Source organism: Telmatherina bonti, assembly GCF_933228915.1.
Source record: "Telmatherina bonti genome assembly, chromosome: 16".
NCBI classification, from domain to species: Eukaryota; Metazoa; Chordata; class Actinopteri; order Atheriniformes; family Telmatherinidae; genus Telmatherina; species Telmatherina bonti.
The window spans coordinates 35,670,534-35,689,001 of record NC_136614.1 but is presented as its reverse complement, the minus strand read 5'-3'; the positions used below and the strand labels follow the sequence as shown (position 1 = coordinate 35,689,001).

Below are 18,468 nucleotides of genomic sequence, written 5' to 3'. Positions count from 1 at the left end.
GCCCCCCCGATCCAACCACCTCCATCCCCCGATCCAACCAACCACCCCCCCACCGATCAAACCACCCCCCGCCCCCCGATCCAACCAACCACCCCCCGACCGATCCAACCACCTCCATCCCCCGATCCAACCAACCACCCCCCCACCGATCCAACCACCTCCATCCCCCGATCCAACCAACCCCCCCCCCCCCCCCCGATCCAACCAACCACCTCCATCCCCCGATCCAACCAACCCCCCCCCCCCCCCCCCCCCCCCCCCCCCCCCCCCCCCCCCGATCCAACCACCTCCATCCCCCGATCCAACCAACCACCCCCCCACCGATCCAACCAACCACCCCCCACCGATCCAACCAACCACCCCCCCACCGATCCAACCACCTCCATCCCCTGATCCAACCAACCACCGCCCCACCGATCCAACCAACCACCCCCCCCATCGATCCAACCACCTCCATCCCCCGATCCAACCAACCACCCCCCACCGATCCAACCAACCACCCCCCCACCGATCCAACCACCTCCATCCCCTGATCCAACCAACCACCGCCCCACCGATCCAACCAACCACCCCCCCCCATCGATCCAACCACCTCCATCCCCCGATCCAACCAACCACCGCCCCACCGATCCAACCAACCACCCCCCCACCGATCCAACCAACCACCGCCCCACCGATCCAACCAACCACCCCCCCATCGATCCAACCACCTCCATCCCCCGATCCAACCAACCACCCCCCACCGATCCAACCAACCACCCCCCCACCGATCCAACCAACCACCGCCCCACCGATCCAACCAACCACCGCCCCACCGATCCAACCAACCACCCCCCCCACCGATCCAACCAACCACCGCCCCACCGATCCAACCAACCACCCCCCCCACCGATCCAACCACCTCCATCCCCCGATCCAACCAACCACCCCCCCCACCGATCCGACCACCCCCACCTTTATTTCACTGTTTCTTCTGAGTCTTTGCAGTAAAACAAATGTCATAAAGTAACTGAACAGAAAAAGTGACAGCAGTGTGAAGGGAAAGTTGTAACTTTCTTTAAAGAAACTTGGACACAAAGACAAAAACAACGAAACGCACACAAAAAAGTAAACATGTTAACTATTATACTTATTTTTGACAACTTTACAGAAGAAACAAAACAAGAAAAAACACTTCGACTGTTTTTTTCTGATACAATAAAGATTTAAAGTAGAGAAAATATTTTTACTATGTAATAATGTGAAATTTGTGCATCTGCCGACTGGCTGGTTGTTTATTCGTTTTATCCGATCCTCCTCCTGATGCCGGATCTGGAGTCTCGTGGCATCGGATGGTTCAGTCCTGATCAGCAGGTACCAGAGGAACGTTTCCCAGCTCAGTCCTTGGCGTCGCCCACACCGTCAGCGTTAATAGCAAACATGGCTTCGGCCTCTGGCAGGCACGGGGAGTCGTAGATTTTACAGATCCTGGTCTCTCCGCGGCCCTTCCTCAGGTACAAACTGCAGGAACATCCGTCTTAACCGGTCGTTTTAAAAAGAAATATTTCTGGGGATAAAAACTCACCGTGTGGTGGAAGCGTGAGCCAGAATGTTGCCACCGATTGGTTTCTTAGGATCTGCAGAGAACATGGCCGCCCCATCCACCTGAGCCACCACCTGGTTGGTTATCACCACGGCAACACCAAACTACGGTGGCAGAGGTTGAACAAAGCAGTAAAGTCAGACAGCAGGTGGAAAGATTGGACAGAATTGTGGACGTTGAACACATCGACGTGACGCAGATTCCGTACCTCGTCTGCCAGCCGGAGCAGCATCCGGAGGAACCGCCCCAGGTGTCCCTGCCGGGCGGACAGCTCTCCTCTGCCGGAGTAATCCGTTCTGTACAGAGCGGTGGCGCTGTCCACGATCAGAAGCGCATACCTGAAACAGGAAGTGTGTAAGCATCCTGTGCTGGAGCTGTAAAAGATTGTTCTCCGTTAGTGACGGACCTGGACTCTGCCATCATGGCAGATGCTTGATACAGCAGCTGAGTCTGGTGGTCTGTGTTGAAGGCTCGAGCATAGGCCACGTTGTCAAGAACGTCACTGCCCACCAGCCCATACCTGGTGAGACAACACGCAGACAAACCAATGATGCTTGATCCAAAATGACTAAAAACTCACCAGCTTCCATTTCATTCCCAGTAAAACATGAAGAAGATGAAGACATTTCATCTAAAACATGAGCAGATGTTTTTACAGCAACATGTCTGTAAGAAGCTGAAACTAAAGGCTGGAAAAGTGAACAAAAAAAACAAAAGAAACTGGAGTTGCATCTGAAAACTATGGAGGTTAACTGGCCAGTAAGATGGCTGGTTATAAAGGAGCATTTCAGAGAGGCAGAGTCTCTCTGGTGTAAAGATGGACAGCGTCACCAATCTGGGACAAACTGGGTCTTAAAATTCTGGACTAATTTCAGAAAATTGTTCCTCAACATGAAAAAGAGAAGACTTTCCAGATCCCAGTATCTACAGAGTATAATCCATCAGGGCTGTGACGGTACGCTTTTGTCCCGACTCGATTCCCATTTTTTGGGTGCCGATTTGATTAAATTGCAATTCTCACAATTCCTTGATTTTGTTGACTTTTGTAGATTAAAACAAAAAAAGAAAGAAAAACAAAAAAAAAACACATTTTCTTGATTTCAGTAAGAAAAAAAACAACCCAGTAGCCAGACCATCATTCTGCTGTTATAATGTCCAAGACGACAAAAGGATCAATAAAAATGACAAAAATTTTACAATGGATTATTTTTATTCATTTGAAAGAAAAAAAAAAAGAAAAAGATTTTTCGATTCCATTTTCCCGCCCCTATGATCCATACATTCAGAGAACTGGGAGGAATCTGTGTGCACGAGACAGGGCAGAAGGTCAAACTGGATGCTGGTGATCCTTGACCCCCTAGCAGACATGATTCTACTGGAAACCAGTGCATGGACTCAGGAAGCTTCCAGAAACCAGTGTGAACCCAGTTCAGGCTGAAATCCACACATGCAGGTTAAAGCTCCATCATATGTGAAGAGGATCCAGAAACACGGCGTCTTCTCTGGACCAAAGCTCATTTAAAATGTTCTGAGTGGAAACCTGGATGAAGATGTGGAATAGTTTGTGGACAGCATGGACGGCGTGTCCTGCAGACTAAAGAGGAGAGGGAGCATCCAGCTTGTTATCAGCCTGCATCTCTGATGGGATGGGGTTGCATTAGTGCCGATGGCGTGGGCAGCTTCCACATCTGGGAAGCTCCATCAATGCTGAAACATCTGCTCCCATCCAGACAACGTCTCTTTCAGGGAAGACCTTCCACCATGCTGGACCACATCCTGATGGTGGAACAGGAGAACTGGTCCAGCAGGACCACGCTGAACCACATCCTGATGGTGGAACAGGAGAACTGGTCCAGCAGGACCATGCTGAACAACATCCTGATGGTGGAACAGGAGAACTGGTCCAGCAGGACCACGCTGAACCACATCCTGATGGTGGAACAGGAGAACTGGTCCAGCAGGACCACGCTGAACCACATCCTGATGGTGGAACAGGAGAACTGGTCCAGCAGGACCACGCTGAACCACATCCTGATGGTGGAACAGGAGAACTGGTCCAGCAGGACCACGCTGAACCACATCCTGATGGTGGAACAGGAGAACTGGTCCAGCAGGACCACGCTGAACCACATCCTGATGGTGGAACAGGAGAACTGGTCCAGCAGGACCACGCTGAACCACATCCTGATGGTGGAACAGAAGAACTGGTCCAGCAGGACCACGCTGAACCACATCCTGATGGTGGAACAGGAGAACTGGTCCAGCAGGACCACGCTGAACCACATCCTGATGGTGGAACAGGAGAACTGGTCCAGCAGGACCATGCTGAACCACATCCTGATGGTGGAACAGGAGAACTGGTCCAGCAGGACCACGCTGAACCACATCCTGCATCATCCCAGCAGCATGGATCTGAGATCTGAGACCACCTGGACTGATCAGGACTACGATGCGCCGACCCTGAACGTACGGACTCACCTCTCGGCTACAGCGAGGAGTCTCTCCGGTCTGAAGGTTCCCTCTGTGTCGATGTACATGGCTTTTCCTTCTCCCCCTCCCTGATCAATGGGCAGCTGTAGACACAAATGATAACAGACTGAGGTTCAGCCCTCCGTGAAACAAAAACCGAGTCCTGGCTGAACGTTGGCTCCATTTCATTAGAAGAAAAGTGATAAGAAGGAAGCTTTACTGCACAACTTGTCACATTACTGCCTTTAAGTAGCATCAGATTTCTCCCGACCTGACAGGTTACAGCCAGAGTGTGGCACAGCTGGGTTTTCCCCGTCCGAAACTCTCCAAACATCTCTGTTATGGAGCCCGTCTCGATGCCACCTGCATGGAAACGGTGTGTTTACTGCTGCAGCTTTTCCTGCCCGACCAACCATTGATCAGCTGGATGAGATGCTGGCAGAGTTAAACCCACCCTGCAGGAGTTTGTCCAGCTCCTTGGAGCCTGTAGAAATCTGGATAATCTCAGCCCTCCTCTGGTGGAATTCAGTCGCCGTTGTGAAGCCCATAGGAACCAGCTTGGCAGCTTCTGTCTGAGAGGAAAGAGAAAACTAATAAATACAATAAAATAAACAAGGTTTACTTTGTCTAATATCAAAGTATGAAAATTTGTTGTCTTCAGAAGTGTGTGGTCAAATTCAGAATGCAGGAAAATCAGCTGCTTTACAAATGTTGGTGTAAAACAGTAAAACGTCACAGAAAATGGTCTCGTTACCGTGGAAACAGACACCTGCCAGTGAATGCCTGATCTGTATGAATGTGCAGTTCAGAGATTTGTTAGAAACTGGTGAAATGTTGATTTGATACCAATAAAACCTGCAAATCTTTTCCTATGTGGCTGAAAGAAAGCAGCAACCGCTGGCTTTTAAAACATCCCAGGATCCTTTAAAATACTGGCAACACTGAGCCGATCTCGTTCTGAGGCCCACAGCCTCATCCAACCAGGTGAGCAGAGGTTCTCTAAAGCTGCAGAAAGAAACGTAGTCACCTGAATGCCGAGACTTCAGCAATATAAAAATGGATTTATAGAAATAAACTCCACAGATCCAAACTGCACATCCTGCCACCGTGCTCTCTGTCACATGTTCTGTTACGTCCAAGCCGATTTAATCTATAACAAGAACTGATCGGGATCTATGCATTGCTACACGATACAGACGTCTCAGGGAGACTCCGACTGCATTTTCATCACTGCTTGCTTGTCGCGTAATTCTCCTTTTCCTCCAAAACGTTCACAACAGGTGTGTGACAACGTCCTACGTCCCGCTCCAAAAGACCCACCGTTCCGACTAAAGCGTACAACACACAGAACCCTTTCTGGACTACTACAAAGATATATTTCATTCCAACTCTGGTTTAAGTCTAACAGCCCAGCCTCTGACCTTTTCGTCTTCCCCTGACGTTTTCTAAGCTCTCTTACACCCCCCCCCCCTTTTTTTTTTGTTGTGTGTCCCATTTCCATATTTAAAAGGGCTCTAATTCTAACACTGTGCTACATGTACGCCTACTAACACGGACATTTACAGGTATAAAAGGTGAGTGAAAAACAGCAAACAACGTTGTTTCGGACTACAGCTGGCTCGCCATTCCAGTTACGTCCTGCTTCCTTCGTCGCTGCGGGTTGTTGAGCTGCACGTTTGGTGTTGACATTATTTCCATAGTAACTACTTTGTTTACCATTTCTGCTCGTGTTTCTACAAAGAAAACGGCTGATGTGCACGCTTCTGTCAAACACTCCTAGCAGCTGACCAATCAGACGCAGCCTGCAGTGGGGGAAGGCGGGGCTTAGGGCGGAGCTTCCTGTTTGTGCTCGTTTCTGGCAGATCTGAGAGGGTTGGTAGAAAATAAAATGAATAAGGGGGTTTGTGACAAATGCTAGATTATTTCCTGCCTGTCAGGACTTTTATGTTAAAATAAATTAGTCTGGAATCTGCATAAAAGAGACTTTAATTCTTTCTCCAGTATGGCTGTAATAACATTTTACACAAGAGCCTTTTGTGGTGAAAAGAGGTAAAAAGTAGATGTTTGGTATGCCACTCGTATGCCTTTGTTAAATAATGGTAATGGGTAGTATTTTTCTGTTTATTATTTTTAAAACAATTTGAAATAAACAACACTTTCACTTTGATTTTCATGTTTTGACACATTTGTATAATTTGCTAACTATATATGTGGAAAAGATGTTAAGATCAGATTAAGATATGTTGTAATATACAATAACTTTCATGTTGTTGTCTTTACTAAATCTGCATGTTGAGCCATTCAGTTGCCTGTAATGATGTTTAGGAACCAGCAGAGTGTACGGAGCAACACAGTACTGCTGCAGTATCAGTACAGTTTGGGGAATGGGCAGACACATCTATCCATCACAACCTTCCAGCTCCAGTCTTTATCCAGTCCAGTCGCAAACTGGTCCCTTTTCTCTGCTTCTCCTCGCTGATCAGAGGTCTTCTTCTGGCTCCACAGCTGTTCTACCTACTTTCACTATTAAACATGGTCCTGAGTTCTACTGCTGGTTTTTAACCATTTGTTTTCATCAAACATTTTCATTTTCAAGTGGCTGCACGGTGGCACAGTGGTTAGCACTGTGGCCTCACAGCAAGAGGGTCACTGGTTCAATCCTTGGCTGGGGAGGGGTTTGGTCAGTGGCCTTTCTGTGTGGAGTTTGCATGTTCTCCCCATGCGTGGGTTCTCTCTGGGTACTCCGGCTTCCTCCCACCATCCAAAGACATGCATGTTAGGTTAATTGGTTACTCTAAATTGCCCCTAGGAATGAGTGTGTGTGAGTGGTTGTTCGTCTCTCTGTGTGGCCCTGCGATGGACTGGCGAGCTGTCCAGGGTGTACCCTGCCTGTCGCCCAAAGCCAGCTGGGATAGGCTCCAGCTTCCCCGCGACCCTGAATTGGATTAAGCGGTTCAGAAAATGAATGAATGAATTTACGTGATCAGAGATCGCCGTCATTTCAAGCTATTTTTCACCCTGCATTTCTTCCTGGATGTGTTGGACAGTTCTCTCCCCACTTTCAGAAGTTCCAACGTCTTATTTCCCCGTCAGTGTCTCCTCCTTTGCCTGATGTGTAGAAATTAACTTAAGGACACACCACAGAACTTCTGCCATTTTCCCGTCACACACCCCTCATCGACAGCTAGCTCGGCATCCATCCTGATCCTACCGGACCTGTTAGCGCTCCCTAGCCTGCAAAAGACAACTTTTGTTTTGTCCCTTTCTCTCTTTTAATCTTCTTGTGTTTCTTTGCTGAATCATCAACATTTTGTGTTCAAAACAGCCAGTTCCTTATTATTCCATGAAGCGACTCTAGAAATGCACATGATAGATGTTGTGTCACCGAACAGAAGGCAAAGTTTTATGGTAAGAAAGTTTCGGAATGCATCTTTAATATGCAATTTTTTGGGGCTAATTCACAATCAGCTGACAGCCATTTTGAACTTCAAATCATCCACTAATTTTAAACCTAAATTAGAAATGTTACTAAGAATGCAAAAAGTCAGAAGGAAAATTTGCTTTCTACAAGTCAACAATACCAACTACAAAATCTAAGTAAGACGGCGCCGACTCGAGCCGCGAGGTTTGATCATGTTTATGTTAACAATTGAACAGTCCATCTCATATCTTGAAACACAAACATTGCTCCTTACTAAAATCTTGTCAGCTTTAGCTTCACTGATGCCTTTAATGTTGAGCAGCTCTTTCTTCGGTGCGTAGGCCACTGCTTCGATGGTGTGGAAACCTGCCTCTTCCAGCTTCTTTATGTCACTGGCACTGATTCCAGATTGCTGCACACAACGAACAAGAGACAATTCTGCATTAGTTTACTGGGAAAAAACTTTTTTTTTTTTTTTAAAAAAAGGAAAACTAGCAGATGCTTTGATATAAATTGATCTAAAAGTATGAAAGACTTTTCAGGGAAGTCAGAAATCCTGAATCGGACACAAAATGTCTTAAAATGAAACAGATCAGATGGATTTGTTATGTTAGAAGGTGTTCTCTGAAGGGATTAGCCTCATCCGGAGATGTTTTAATTGCATAAACATACTGGTGTACACTGGTGTGTGTGTGTGTGTGTGTGTATACTGGAAGTGTACACTGGTATGTGTGTGTATACTGGAAGTGTACACTGGTGTGTGTGTGTGTATACTGGAAGTGTACACTGGAGTCCATTACAACATATAGAATACCAACAGGATGATCAGATACTCCATTACAGCCAGCTCTCACTTAGATACTTCTATTGTGTTTCTCTATGCACAACTTAACTAACTAAATTGCAGAAGGAAAGAAAGTGAAGAGAAAACAGACCTCCAGTCTGCAGAGAGGCTGGGGCCCGAAGTTCTCCTCCTCCACCTCCGTCTCCACTCGGGCCTCACTTCTCATCGCCATGTCTGAATATTTCAGCCTGCTGAGTAGAAAGAAATCAGTCAAACTCTTCCAGTAAGCAGGAGGAGTGAGATGAAGACTCGTCCTCTCATCAGAATATCAGTAGGTAGTGGATCCTTTAGTGCACCGATGTCACAGTGATGAAACTGTGTTTTAACATGCTGGAAAAGCGCCCAACTCCTAGCTTTATGTAAAGTCAGCGTTTAAAAAGAGAGAGAGAAAATGTAATAATAAAATCTGCTGGTTGGAAGAAGCCGACAGGTGGACTTCACACCGTCATGTTGCAGGTTCGGTTCGTCCAGCTGTAGAGATGAACAATCTTACACAACATGTTAGCTTAGCATTAGCAGCGACTCTCCATCTGCTCGCGGCGTTTCAATCAAACCGGCAGATGTAAATCTCAGAGATGAACAACTTAGTCCAGAGTTAATACCAGCGTCGTCCCTGTTTAATGCCATCGCGTTAACGTGAAGATTGGTTTCAAATACCTGCAGGTTTCACCTGCTCAAACACAGCTGTCTGATATCCAAAGCTCCCGCGCACAAAATGCGAATGAAACGGAATGACGTAATACGTCTCCGGCGTAAGTGACGTCCCGGTCGCGGAGACACCAGGCATGGCAACCATAGCAACGTTCACGTTGGCAGTAAGAGCGGTCACGTGGGGAATGGGGGCCTCGAACCAACCCCGCACAGTCTGCGGAACAGACAGCAGCAATCACATTACTGCCGGTGAATAAGATGCTACTACTGCACACATGTTTATTGCTGAAGACATTATTATGTTAAGTGGTAAATCATGTTTGTCGAAAGCTGAAATAACTAACTAACAGAATAACTGAATATATTTTTCTGAAATATTCATATCAGTCAACAAGCTAGTATTTATGAAAGATCAGGCATGATGGTCATTATTATATTAGCCTCTGGTCTTGTATCTAAAGTAAACAGTTTTTTCATTCACCGGGGTTTTGATGTGTAGAAACAGTAAAGCTAATGTGATATGCTTTTCATTAATTCTCTTGGTTGCTTCAACTTATTTAACTTGTTACCAACACCAGTTTATTATTGTTGCTTATTTGTGCAGACCATTGCAAGACCTACGGTGTGTTCAGACCAAACGCATTTTAAGCGTCAAGAGCGGCAGGTTTCCATGTAAAGTCTATAGGGAGGCGCGGCAAGGGGGCGTCGAGCTTTCTCGCGTTGCGTTTTGAGCATTTTGGGTGTTGGCGTTCCGCGTGGAACACGCCGAAAATTTAAGGAGTTTACTTAGACTTAGACTTTATTGATTTCACAGAGGAAAAATTTACGTTACAGCAGGTAAGGTGCACGGAGTAGCAGAAAGAGAAACATGCATCACAGCAAATCCAATATAAGTATAAATAAAGGTTTAAATAAAACAAACTCTATTAAACAGCAATATACACATTTGCACTTTTGGTGCCTTAAGGGGGAAGGTATCATGACTGTATAGATGGGTTGTACAGTCTGACAGCAGTGGGAATGAAGGACCTGTGGTAGTGCTCTGTCCTACACTGAGGACATCTCAGTCTGCCGCTGAAGGAGCTGCTCAGCCCCTCCACAGTCTAGTGCAGCGGGAGAGAGGTGGTGTCCATGATGCAAGAGAATTTAGCCAACATCCTCTCACACACCTTCTCCACAGAGTCCAGAGTGCAGCCCAGGACAGAGCTGACCAGCTTCTTCAGTTTCCTGTAGTAGCTCTGACTTGCTATCTTGATTTTTTAAAGTACAAACTCTTCTCATATAGATATGTTTACACCTATTTACACTTGTTTACACCTCATTTACATCCGTTTACACCTGTTTGCACCCGTTTACACCTGTTTACTATTTATGATTTCACTTTCATTCTAGATTGCGCCGTCTGTTGGCAGCAAATTGTAGTAGCTCTGACTTGCTATCTTGATTTTTTTTAAAAGTACAAACTCTTCTCACGTATATATTACCTCAAATTAGGTCTTTTTTCTGAGGATTTCACACCGGTTGGAGGGTGTGCTGGAAGGGAGAGTTTTCAGCATATTTTTGGCTCTCTCAAGACTTGTTATGATGAGTCTCCATGGCAACAAAAGACTTGTTTACCATCGGGATCAACTGATTAAACTCTCCCAAATCAGGATTATCAGCGAAACAACACATCAAATCCCAATGGAGTTGAAAAGAAAGAGAAGAGGATGTAGAGCAGGGGTGAGGCAGAGGAGAAAGCAATGGAGATTTAAACCATTTCTTCCAACTATTGTGATGGGTAACGTGAGATCGCAAGTTTAAAAAAATGGACGAGATCAAGATGCTAACAAGGTCTCAGAAAGAATACATAGAGTGCAGTATTATGTGCTTCACCGAGACATGACTGCATGAACACATCCCTGACTGTAATGTGTCTGTACCGGGCTTTAAAACGGTCCGTGCAGACCGCAGTAGACAACACAGCGGAAAGCTAAAGGGTGGTGGAATTGCAGTGCTGGTTAACCAGCGTTGGTGTCATCCTGGACATGTTACTGTCAAAGAGAAGATATGCACAAGGGACATGGAACTGTTAGCTGTGAGCTTCCATCCATATTATTTACCCAGAGAGTTTACCTGTGTTATTCTGGTAGCGGTTTATATAATACCTGGTACCGCACCAGACACAGCCTGTGACGTCATCAGCTCCGTCGTTGCTCGGCTACAAACACAGCATCCAATCTCATTCATGGCGATCTCTGGAGTCTTCAATAACGTCTCCGTCTCTGCAACTTTACCAACATCCAAACAGTTTGTCACCTGCTCCACCAGAGAAAATAAGATGTTGGATTTATTTTATGCAAATATCAAAAATGCACACAGTTGTTCTGCCCTGCGTGCCCTTCGTGCATCCCAGGAAATGAAACCAGAACAAGGCTGCAGGTCCAGATGGTGTCAGTCCCAGAGTTCTGCTCAAAACAACTATGTCCGATTCTCCAGCACCTTTTCAACACCAATGTAAGACTAAACAGAGTCCCAGTGCTGTGGAAAACATCCTGCCTTGTTCCAGTGCCAAAAAAAAAAAATACAACCAGCTGAACAAAGTGACTACAGACCAGTTGCCCTGACATCTCACATCATGAAAGTCCTGGAGAGACTCTTACTGGCTCACCTCAACAAGCAAGTAAACACCTTTCAGGACCCATTACAGTTTGCATATCGTAATGGACTTGGGGTCATATACCTGCTCCAGAGAGCACACTCTCATCTGGACCATTCAGGCAGCACTCTGAGGGTCATGTTCTTTCATTTCTCAAATGATTTTAATACCATTCAGCCTGCTTTGTTATGTGAGAAGCTCCATAAATTCCAGGTGTATCCTTCCACAGCTACCTTGATCTATACCTCACAATCAGAGCACAGTTTGTGAGACTGAAAGGTTGCATCTGAGATGGAGGTCAGCAGCACTGGTGCACCACAAGGAACTGTACTCTCGCTATTCCTCTTCACTCTGTACACCTCAGACTTCCAGTACAACTCTGAGTCCTGCCATCTGCAGAAATACTCTGATGACTCTGCAGTTGTGGGGTGTATCAGGGATGGACAAGAAGCAGAGTACAGAGAACTGGTCAGTCAGTTTGTTAAATGGTGCGGTGACAATCATCTCATATTAAATAGCAGCAAAACAAAAGAGATGATTGTTGACTTCAGGAGGAAGAAGAATAAACAAAGCACTGTTTCCATCCTGGGAGAGGAGGTGGAGGTGGTGGAGGAATACAAGTATCTTGGAGTTCAGCTGGACAACAAACTGGACTGGAAATGCAACACTGACTACATCTACAAGAAAGGTCAGAGCAGACTGTACTTCTTAAGGAAGCTGAGATGGTTTAACGTCTGCACCAAGATGTTGCATATCTTCTATAAGTCTGTTGTGGAGAGTGCAGTCAGCTTTGCAGCATATGCTGGGGTAGTAGCATCAGAACCAGAGACTTGAAGAGAATCAACAAACTGATCCAGAAAGCTGCTTCTGTGCTTGGAGTAACTCTGGAGCCGCTGGAGCTGATTGTCCAAAGAAGAATGCTGCACAAGCTGATGAAGATGATGGAGGATTCTTCACACCCTCTCCACAACACAGTGATGAAACAACAAAGTGTGTTCAGTGAGAGGCTTCTTCAAGTTCCGCTGAAAGACTAAAAGATACAGAAGATCATTCCTGCCAGCAGCCATCAGCCTCCGGAACAAGACTTCCTCCAATTTACTATTATCTACTACAATATAAGATTTTCCTTTTGGGATTTATAAAGTATTTTTCATTTAATTTCATATTCATTTTATTTCATTGTTCTGAATAAAATGTTCTGAATAAATTCCAAATAATTCCAAAATCAATTTTTTGGAACGTTCAGAATACATTTCTACAGGGACGTCTAAAAAGAAGTTATTTCAATATATCAGTCAGTAAAGTACCAGTTTTACCTTTAGTCAGCTGTAACTTCTTGTGTTGGTTTATAGTGATATTTGTACGGAAGAATGTTTTATTTTACTCAGTCAGTATTTCTCATAGGTGCTTCTGTACATTTATGTATTTTTATAAATAAATATCTACACAACTGTACTCATGATGGCTTCATATCTTGATCAAAATCTATCCTGCTCTAGAGTATATTCTCTCATGGGAAAAACAATTATGGACGTAAGCGTTTGTATATTGTGTTGTATTATTCCATTTTGGACACAAGGTAAAAACATAACTGCACATTCCGTTGTGATTCACAGATTTTTATTGAAGCTGGGCATAAAAAGCATTTTGAACAATTGGTGAGGTAATGGAATGCAATGTGGAACAGTCACATGACATGTGCTTCTTGATTGAGACAACAAAACCTTTTTTCACATAAAATGTTCAGGTGAGTTTCAGTACGGACTGGAACACTGTTTTGATCTTGCAATCACTACATATGAGGAATAAACAAGGACTCTGCATCTGTGCCAGCACAGCACCAAGCGCCATCCCTGATGCATCAGTCTGCAGCAAAAAGGGCAAGCTGTAGTCAGGGATGTCCAGCACCGGTGCAGTTGTCAGCTTTCCTTTAAGGACTGGAAGATGACAAGAATGGTGTGTCTGGGCCTTGTTGGGTCTGCCCACCTCTCTTCTTTTTTATGGGGTCTCCTGAGGTGAGGCGGTGTAAAGGAGCAACCAGAGCAGAGTAGCTTTCAACATATCGCCTTTTGTATCCAGCAAAATCTAAAAACTACAGCACTTCCTTACGCTTAGTGGGCTTTTGCCACTCTTTGACCTTGCTAATATTTTCTGGGTCCCTCAAGATCCCCTAAGCCATCACAAAGTGACCCAGATACTTCACCTCCTTCCTGACCAAATGACACTTTGAGGGCTTTAATTTGAGGCCATGTTCTTGAAGTCGATCGAACACCAGCTGCAGCCTTTTTAGATGTTACTCAAATGTTCTGGAAAAAATAATTAGATCGTCAAGATAAATCAGCAGGTGCATGAAGTTTAAATCCCCAAAACAGGACTTCATGAATCTCTGAAAAGTGGATGGGCCATTTTGTAGCCGACCCTCTCCGAAGGCTGTCAGATCAGCCTGTGGGAAAAACGAGTGGATTGAGACCCCGCCTCCCGCCACTGCACTACATCGGGCACCGCAACTGCTTTCACCGTCATTGTAACATCTCATAAACAGGAGGATTAGGCTAATATGAACTCAATAAGAAAACAAGATACAATGTCAACACAAAGCATACAGCCCTACATGTTGGAACCTGAATCAGAGCCTGAAAACGAAGTGGAAAACAGCAACCCACAGCAACGAATGCAGCAGGATGTCTCTCTTTGGTAAACTCACCAGCCATCGTTGGAAATAACTTTATCCCACATTTTCCACCCGCCTGATGTATTTGTACATGCCCTTGTTAACCAGTAAAAGGTAACCAATCACCGAACCTTATCCCCCGGGACGTCAGAAGGATTTCCAAGTAGAAAAAACTCTCTAAAACGACGCGTTTTTCATGGCCATGGAAACCAAACGGAGAGAGTGCTGGAACTGAAACTGAAACTCAAACGAGCTTATAGGTGATAAAAAACGGTGCCGTTCACATGTCTGATGAGGATTCAACACTGTAACACTGTAGAAAGCTCAGAAAACTCCAAATACCATAAAAGCTTCCTCTATTCTAGGCAAAGGGAATGCATCTCTTGAAGTGCAAGAATTGAGCTCTCTCTAATCTATCCAGAGCCTTAATGAACCATCTTTCTTTGTTATAATCACCACCACTAATGCATAGGGACTCTTACTGGGCTGGACCACACAACCATGTTGCAACCATCTCTGTCAGTAGTCTCCCAACATTCTGCCACTAGGAAGGTGGGATTTTGCAGTATGTAAGACAAAAGGGCTTGGGGTCGACCAGGGGAATTTCATGTTACACTGTTTTAGTATGGCCATAGTCCTTTGGATGCTTGGAGAACACATCTGCATTTCTGTCCAGGAGGGGAGCGCTGGTGTTCGTCTTCTACTGCTGCTTCACTCAGGTCCATCTCACAGCTTGCAACAACTTGATCAAGACTCAAACATAGCAGCTCTTTGTCCCCCTTCATGGTGTCCTTCCCCACATTTGTCATTAAACTCCAATACATTATCCACCAAGAAAACATTGCCTATGTGTGTGTTTTAACAACAATGGTGTGATGTGACTGGTTCATTACTCCTTGAAATCTGTGAGGACTTTGGCAACTAACAGTTCTTGAGGAAGTTGTGGGGATGTGTGGCATTCAATTAGGGCTATATAGGTTTTTTTTGCAGTGTCTCTGACCTGCAGTAAGATGAGTACCGCTCTGAGTGCCTTTCTTAGATTTGGTGCAGGAACGCGTGGCCATAAACTGCTTCAAGGTCATTCTTTGAACTGGCTGCACAAATAATGCTGGTTCCCACCAGCAGGGGGACTGATGATTGATAGTCAGAGAAAACAAATGTGGGGACTAACGTGTGTCCCAAACATCTTCAGTTCAATATCAAGGACACTCTCATAGGGCACCCTCCGACCTACTGCCCGCTTGATGGGTATTTTAGAGGGCTGAAGTTTCTTTCTTTTAGGACTGGATGGGTCTACCAGTTGCTGTGAGTGATACTAGGGATGTCATTCCATTGACTTCAACTTCCCTCTTGTTCCTGAGATCCACGAGAAGGGTTTCTCCCTTTGTGGGTTCCAGGAAGTCTGCCTGCCTCCACCACTGTTTTCCACTCCAGGATGGAGGTTACACCGGTCCATGGCTGCCCCAGATACCATTGGAATAGGCGTTTAAAGACTGTGATGGAGAGTTTGCCTCTGCTGGGGTTATGGCTCAGCTTGATGAGTTCTGGCTTAGTCAGAGTCTGGGAATGCTGCTCTGCAAACGCAGGCTATGTGTCCTCCGTTTCCATACCAATAACACCTGACAATTGCATTCTGGTTTGACACTCATGGAGGTGACTGGGTCGTTCTTGGGAGCAGACTGGGTGAGTTTACTATCCCGAGTTATTCTGGATTCTATTTGGGAAAACTTAGCCATTGTTGCTCCTGTTTAAGAACCAACTTTTTGACTATTTCAGTCAGCTGAGATAGTTCTGCAGCACGTCTACTGTTCTCTGACTTCACATTTCCACCAGCCTTTGATGTGACATACACCTGTGCATATGTTTTATTATTAGCTTTTTGTTGGGGTTGGAACTTTCTGTTTTCCCTAGCCAGATTTCTGAGCTCAGCTTTTAATTCTCAGAAGCTCATAGACCTGGGCTTCATGACGTTCAAGCAGTTCTTTCAAATACATCTTCATCTATTACCCCTCTTAAAAATTGCCAAGTGAGTTTACTATCCCAATTAGGGAAGGGCCCACCCCCTCTTTGGCATTCCTCTAATGCTTGCAATGTCATCTCAAGTGCTATGGCATAGGAGCAGAGGGACTCTCCTGACTTCTGTGTTCACTCATAAAGATCAGCTAGGGGTCCAAAGAGACGCTTTGGTTTGCAGAGGACCTGGTGTGGCTCAAGTGGATGGGGCTGAGAGGCAGAAGTTAACAATGGTGGTAGAGGAATGTGTTGAACTGATGCACCAGGGTATGTGCTGGGATGGGGAAGGAAGGGTGGTGGTTGGATTTTATGCATCTTGGCTGTTAGGTGAGAAGCTGTTTGGTTGACATCACCCTGTGTTGCACTCTGGCAAATCTGTGCATTTGGGTAAAGGCTTCAGACGCTGGCAAAATATGGGTACTGTGGGGATGCTTCATCATGCGTTGAGGTCTGCGAACCGGAAACAGAAAATTAGGGTGTAGGCAATTGGGACTCGTGCTACTCATGATGTTTGTCCAGGAGGAGCACAGTAGGCAATGCATCTGGTTGGTGCTATTTTATAACTTGCTATGGATCCCTGGGTGCAGCTGGCAGGTAAGTTTAAGGGTTTGATAGTGGCTTGATGATTTGTACTGGGTGATGTATGGAAGCTTGTTTCGGGTGCTAACCTCAAGGAGGTTGGAAGGCGAGGGACTTGTGTGGGCACGGGAACCAAGCACAGGGGATTGTCCAGTATGTGGTGAGGTAGCTAATGGTTATGTGGTTGACTGCTATACAGGCTGAATTCTGGCATAGCCAGTATGAGAATAGCTTCAAGTAGACATGGAGGAAGGTCTAGGTGCAGCAATTGTGGGGGTAGGGGCAGGTTTTGTCAGCACTTGTTTGGGGTCGGTAAGTAACTCAGGTATACTTGACACAACTGTTGAGGTCTGATGACATAAATGGTTGTCTGGTACTACTCAACATTTTTTTGTTGTGCGTGTTGTCTTTGAATATGTATGATGTCCACAGAAAATTCTAAAACTGTGTCAAAATCTTGTATGAAACTGTTAGTGTGTGATGTTACTTTCACTTACTCCACCAATCCAAAATCACATGACTCAAAATAAAACCTAAGGAACAGTAGACTATACAATTTAAACAACCAAAAACTATTGTACCAGGTTGACTCAGACAAATTGGTCACAATATTCAATCAACAACAAAAAAAGAATCATTCATACAAAAGCATTGCAATACAATAAACTTTAGCAAAAACCTCAAAGAATATCTGGTCAGAAATTAGTTCCCTGTGCCAGTTGAAAAAAAGAGACCACAATTCACTATACCATTCAAAGTTCTCAATATTACCATCTTCAGAATTGCTCTTATCCTGCTGCTTGCCCATGTTGGTCTCAAAGCACCACAATCCGAGTCACAGCCCCAAAGATGTAACCCACTCCCTCTTTGCGTCTGCTGTCTTAGAATGGCTCTCTGCACTGCCCTGGGCTTGAGTTGTATTTTATTGGGTGAAGGCCGGGGTGTTGTGCATAGAAACGGACAGGAGACAGGGTTTGGACTTGTGGCCGAGTCTTTGATGGCGGTTTATCCTTCTGAACTGTTCTGCAGCATACACAGGACCTTCAAGGTAGTAGGGACGATCTAAAAAGAATACAGCATCTTGCATGCTAAAGATTCTCTGCCACGTTGTGCCTTAAAGGACAAACAACATAAAGAACTTATTTTTTGGAAAAATATGGTGCAACAGTGCCATCTACTGCCGCATTTCGCCACTACCCTACATTTACATAGAAATAGTCATTTTAAATTGAGGTTTATGGAAAGGCCGGTATTGCGTAGTATCTCTAAACTTCTACCACTGTCTTGTTACATTACAACACATTCATTTATTTAGGTAAAGGCAAAGCAACATTGGTTTCTTTTTAGTTGCATGAATAATTGCCTCAATTACAGAACAATGGTGACTGTTCACATCAGAGTTGGGATATTTGCTCAAAACTAATCCAGCCACTTGGCTGTCCTGTGGGTTAGAAACACCAAATAGCTGGACTTCGGTGTTAATAGAAGACATGAAATGCCTCACATGCATGAGTATAATTACAACTTTTCTTACAAAATTGTAGTTGTCCTGCCAATACCTGACGTGCTTTGGAATTGTTCATTTTATAGTCTGATACGT

General features: G+C 45.1%; 1 protein-coding gene across 1 annotated transcript; it reads right to left on the bottom strand.

Annotated features, from left to right (window-relative positions):
• Positions 1 to 1,181: 1,181 nt before the first annotated feature.
• On the bottom strand, positions 1,182 to 9,038 carry rad51b (RAD51 paralog B). The gene is made up of 10 exons (XM_079254937.1): positions 8,974 to 9,038; positions 8,408 to 8,507; positions 7,747 to 7,884; positions 4,506 to 4,623; positions 4,323 to 4,414; positions 4,061 to 4,155; positions 1,989 to 2,102; positions 1,791 to 1,920; positions 1,565 to 1,686; positions 1,182 to 1,500 (listed from the first exon to the last, which is right to left on the bottom strand). Exons 2-10 carry the CDS (start codon positions 8,486 to 8,488, stop codon positions 1,377 to 1,379), a joined length of 1,014 nt encoding a protein of 337 aa, XP_079111063.1. The 5' UTR covers positions 8,489 to 8,507; positions 8,974 to 9,038; the 3' UTR covers positions 1,182 to 1,376.
• Between the last annotated feature and the right edge of the window lie 9,430 nt (positions 9,039 to 18,468).

What these genes read in the sequence shown, in the direction of transcription:
- rad51b (XM_079254937.1), bottom strand. Translation starts at nt 8,488, where the DNA reads ATGGCGATGAGAAGTGAGGCCCGAGTGGAGACGGAGGTGGAGGAGGAG. An exon ending in GCTGGACAAACTCCTGCAGG is followed by an intron (nt 4,415 to 4,505) that starts GTGGGTTTAACT and finishes GTTTCCATGCAG; the next exon opens with GTGGCATCGAGACGGGCTCC. An exon ending in CTCTGGCTGTAACCTGTCAG is followed by an intron (nt 4,156 to 4,322) that starts GTCGGGAGAAAT and finishes TTGTGTCTACAG; the next exon opens with CTGCCCATTGATCAGGGAGG.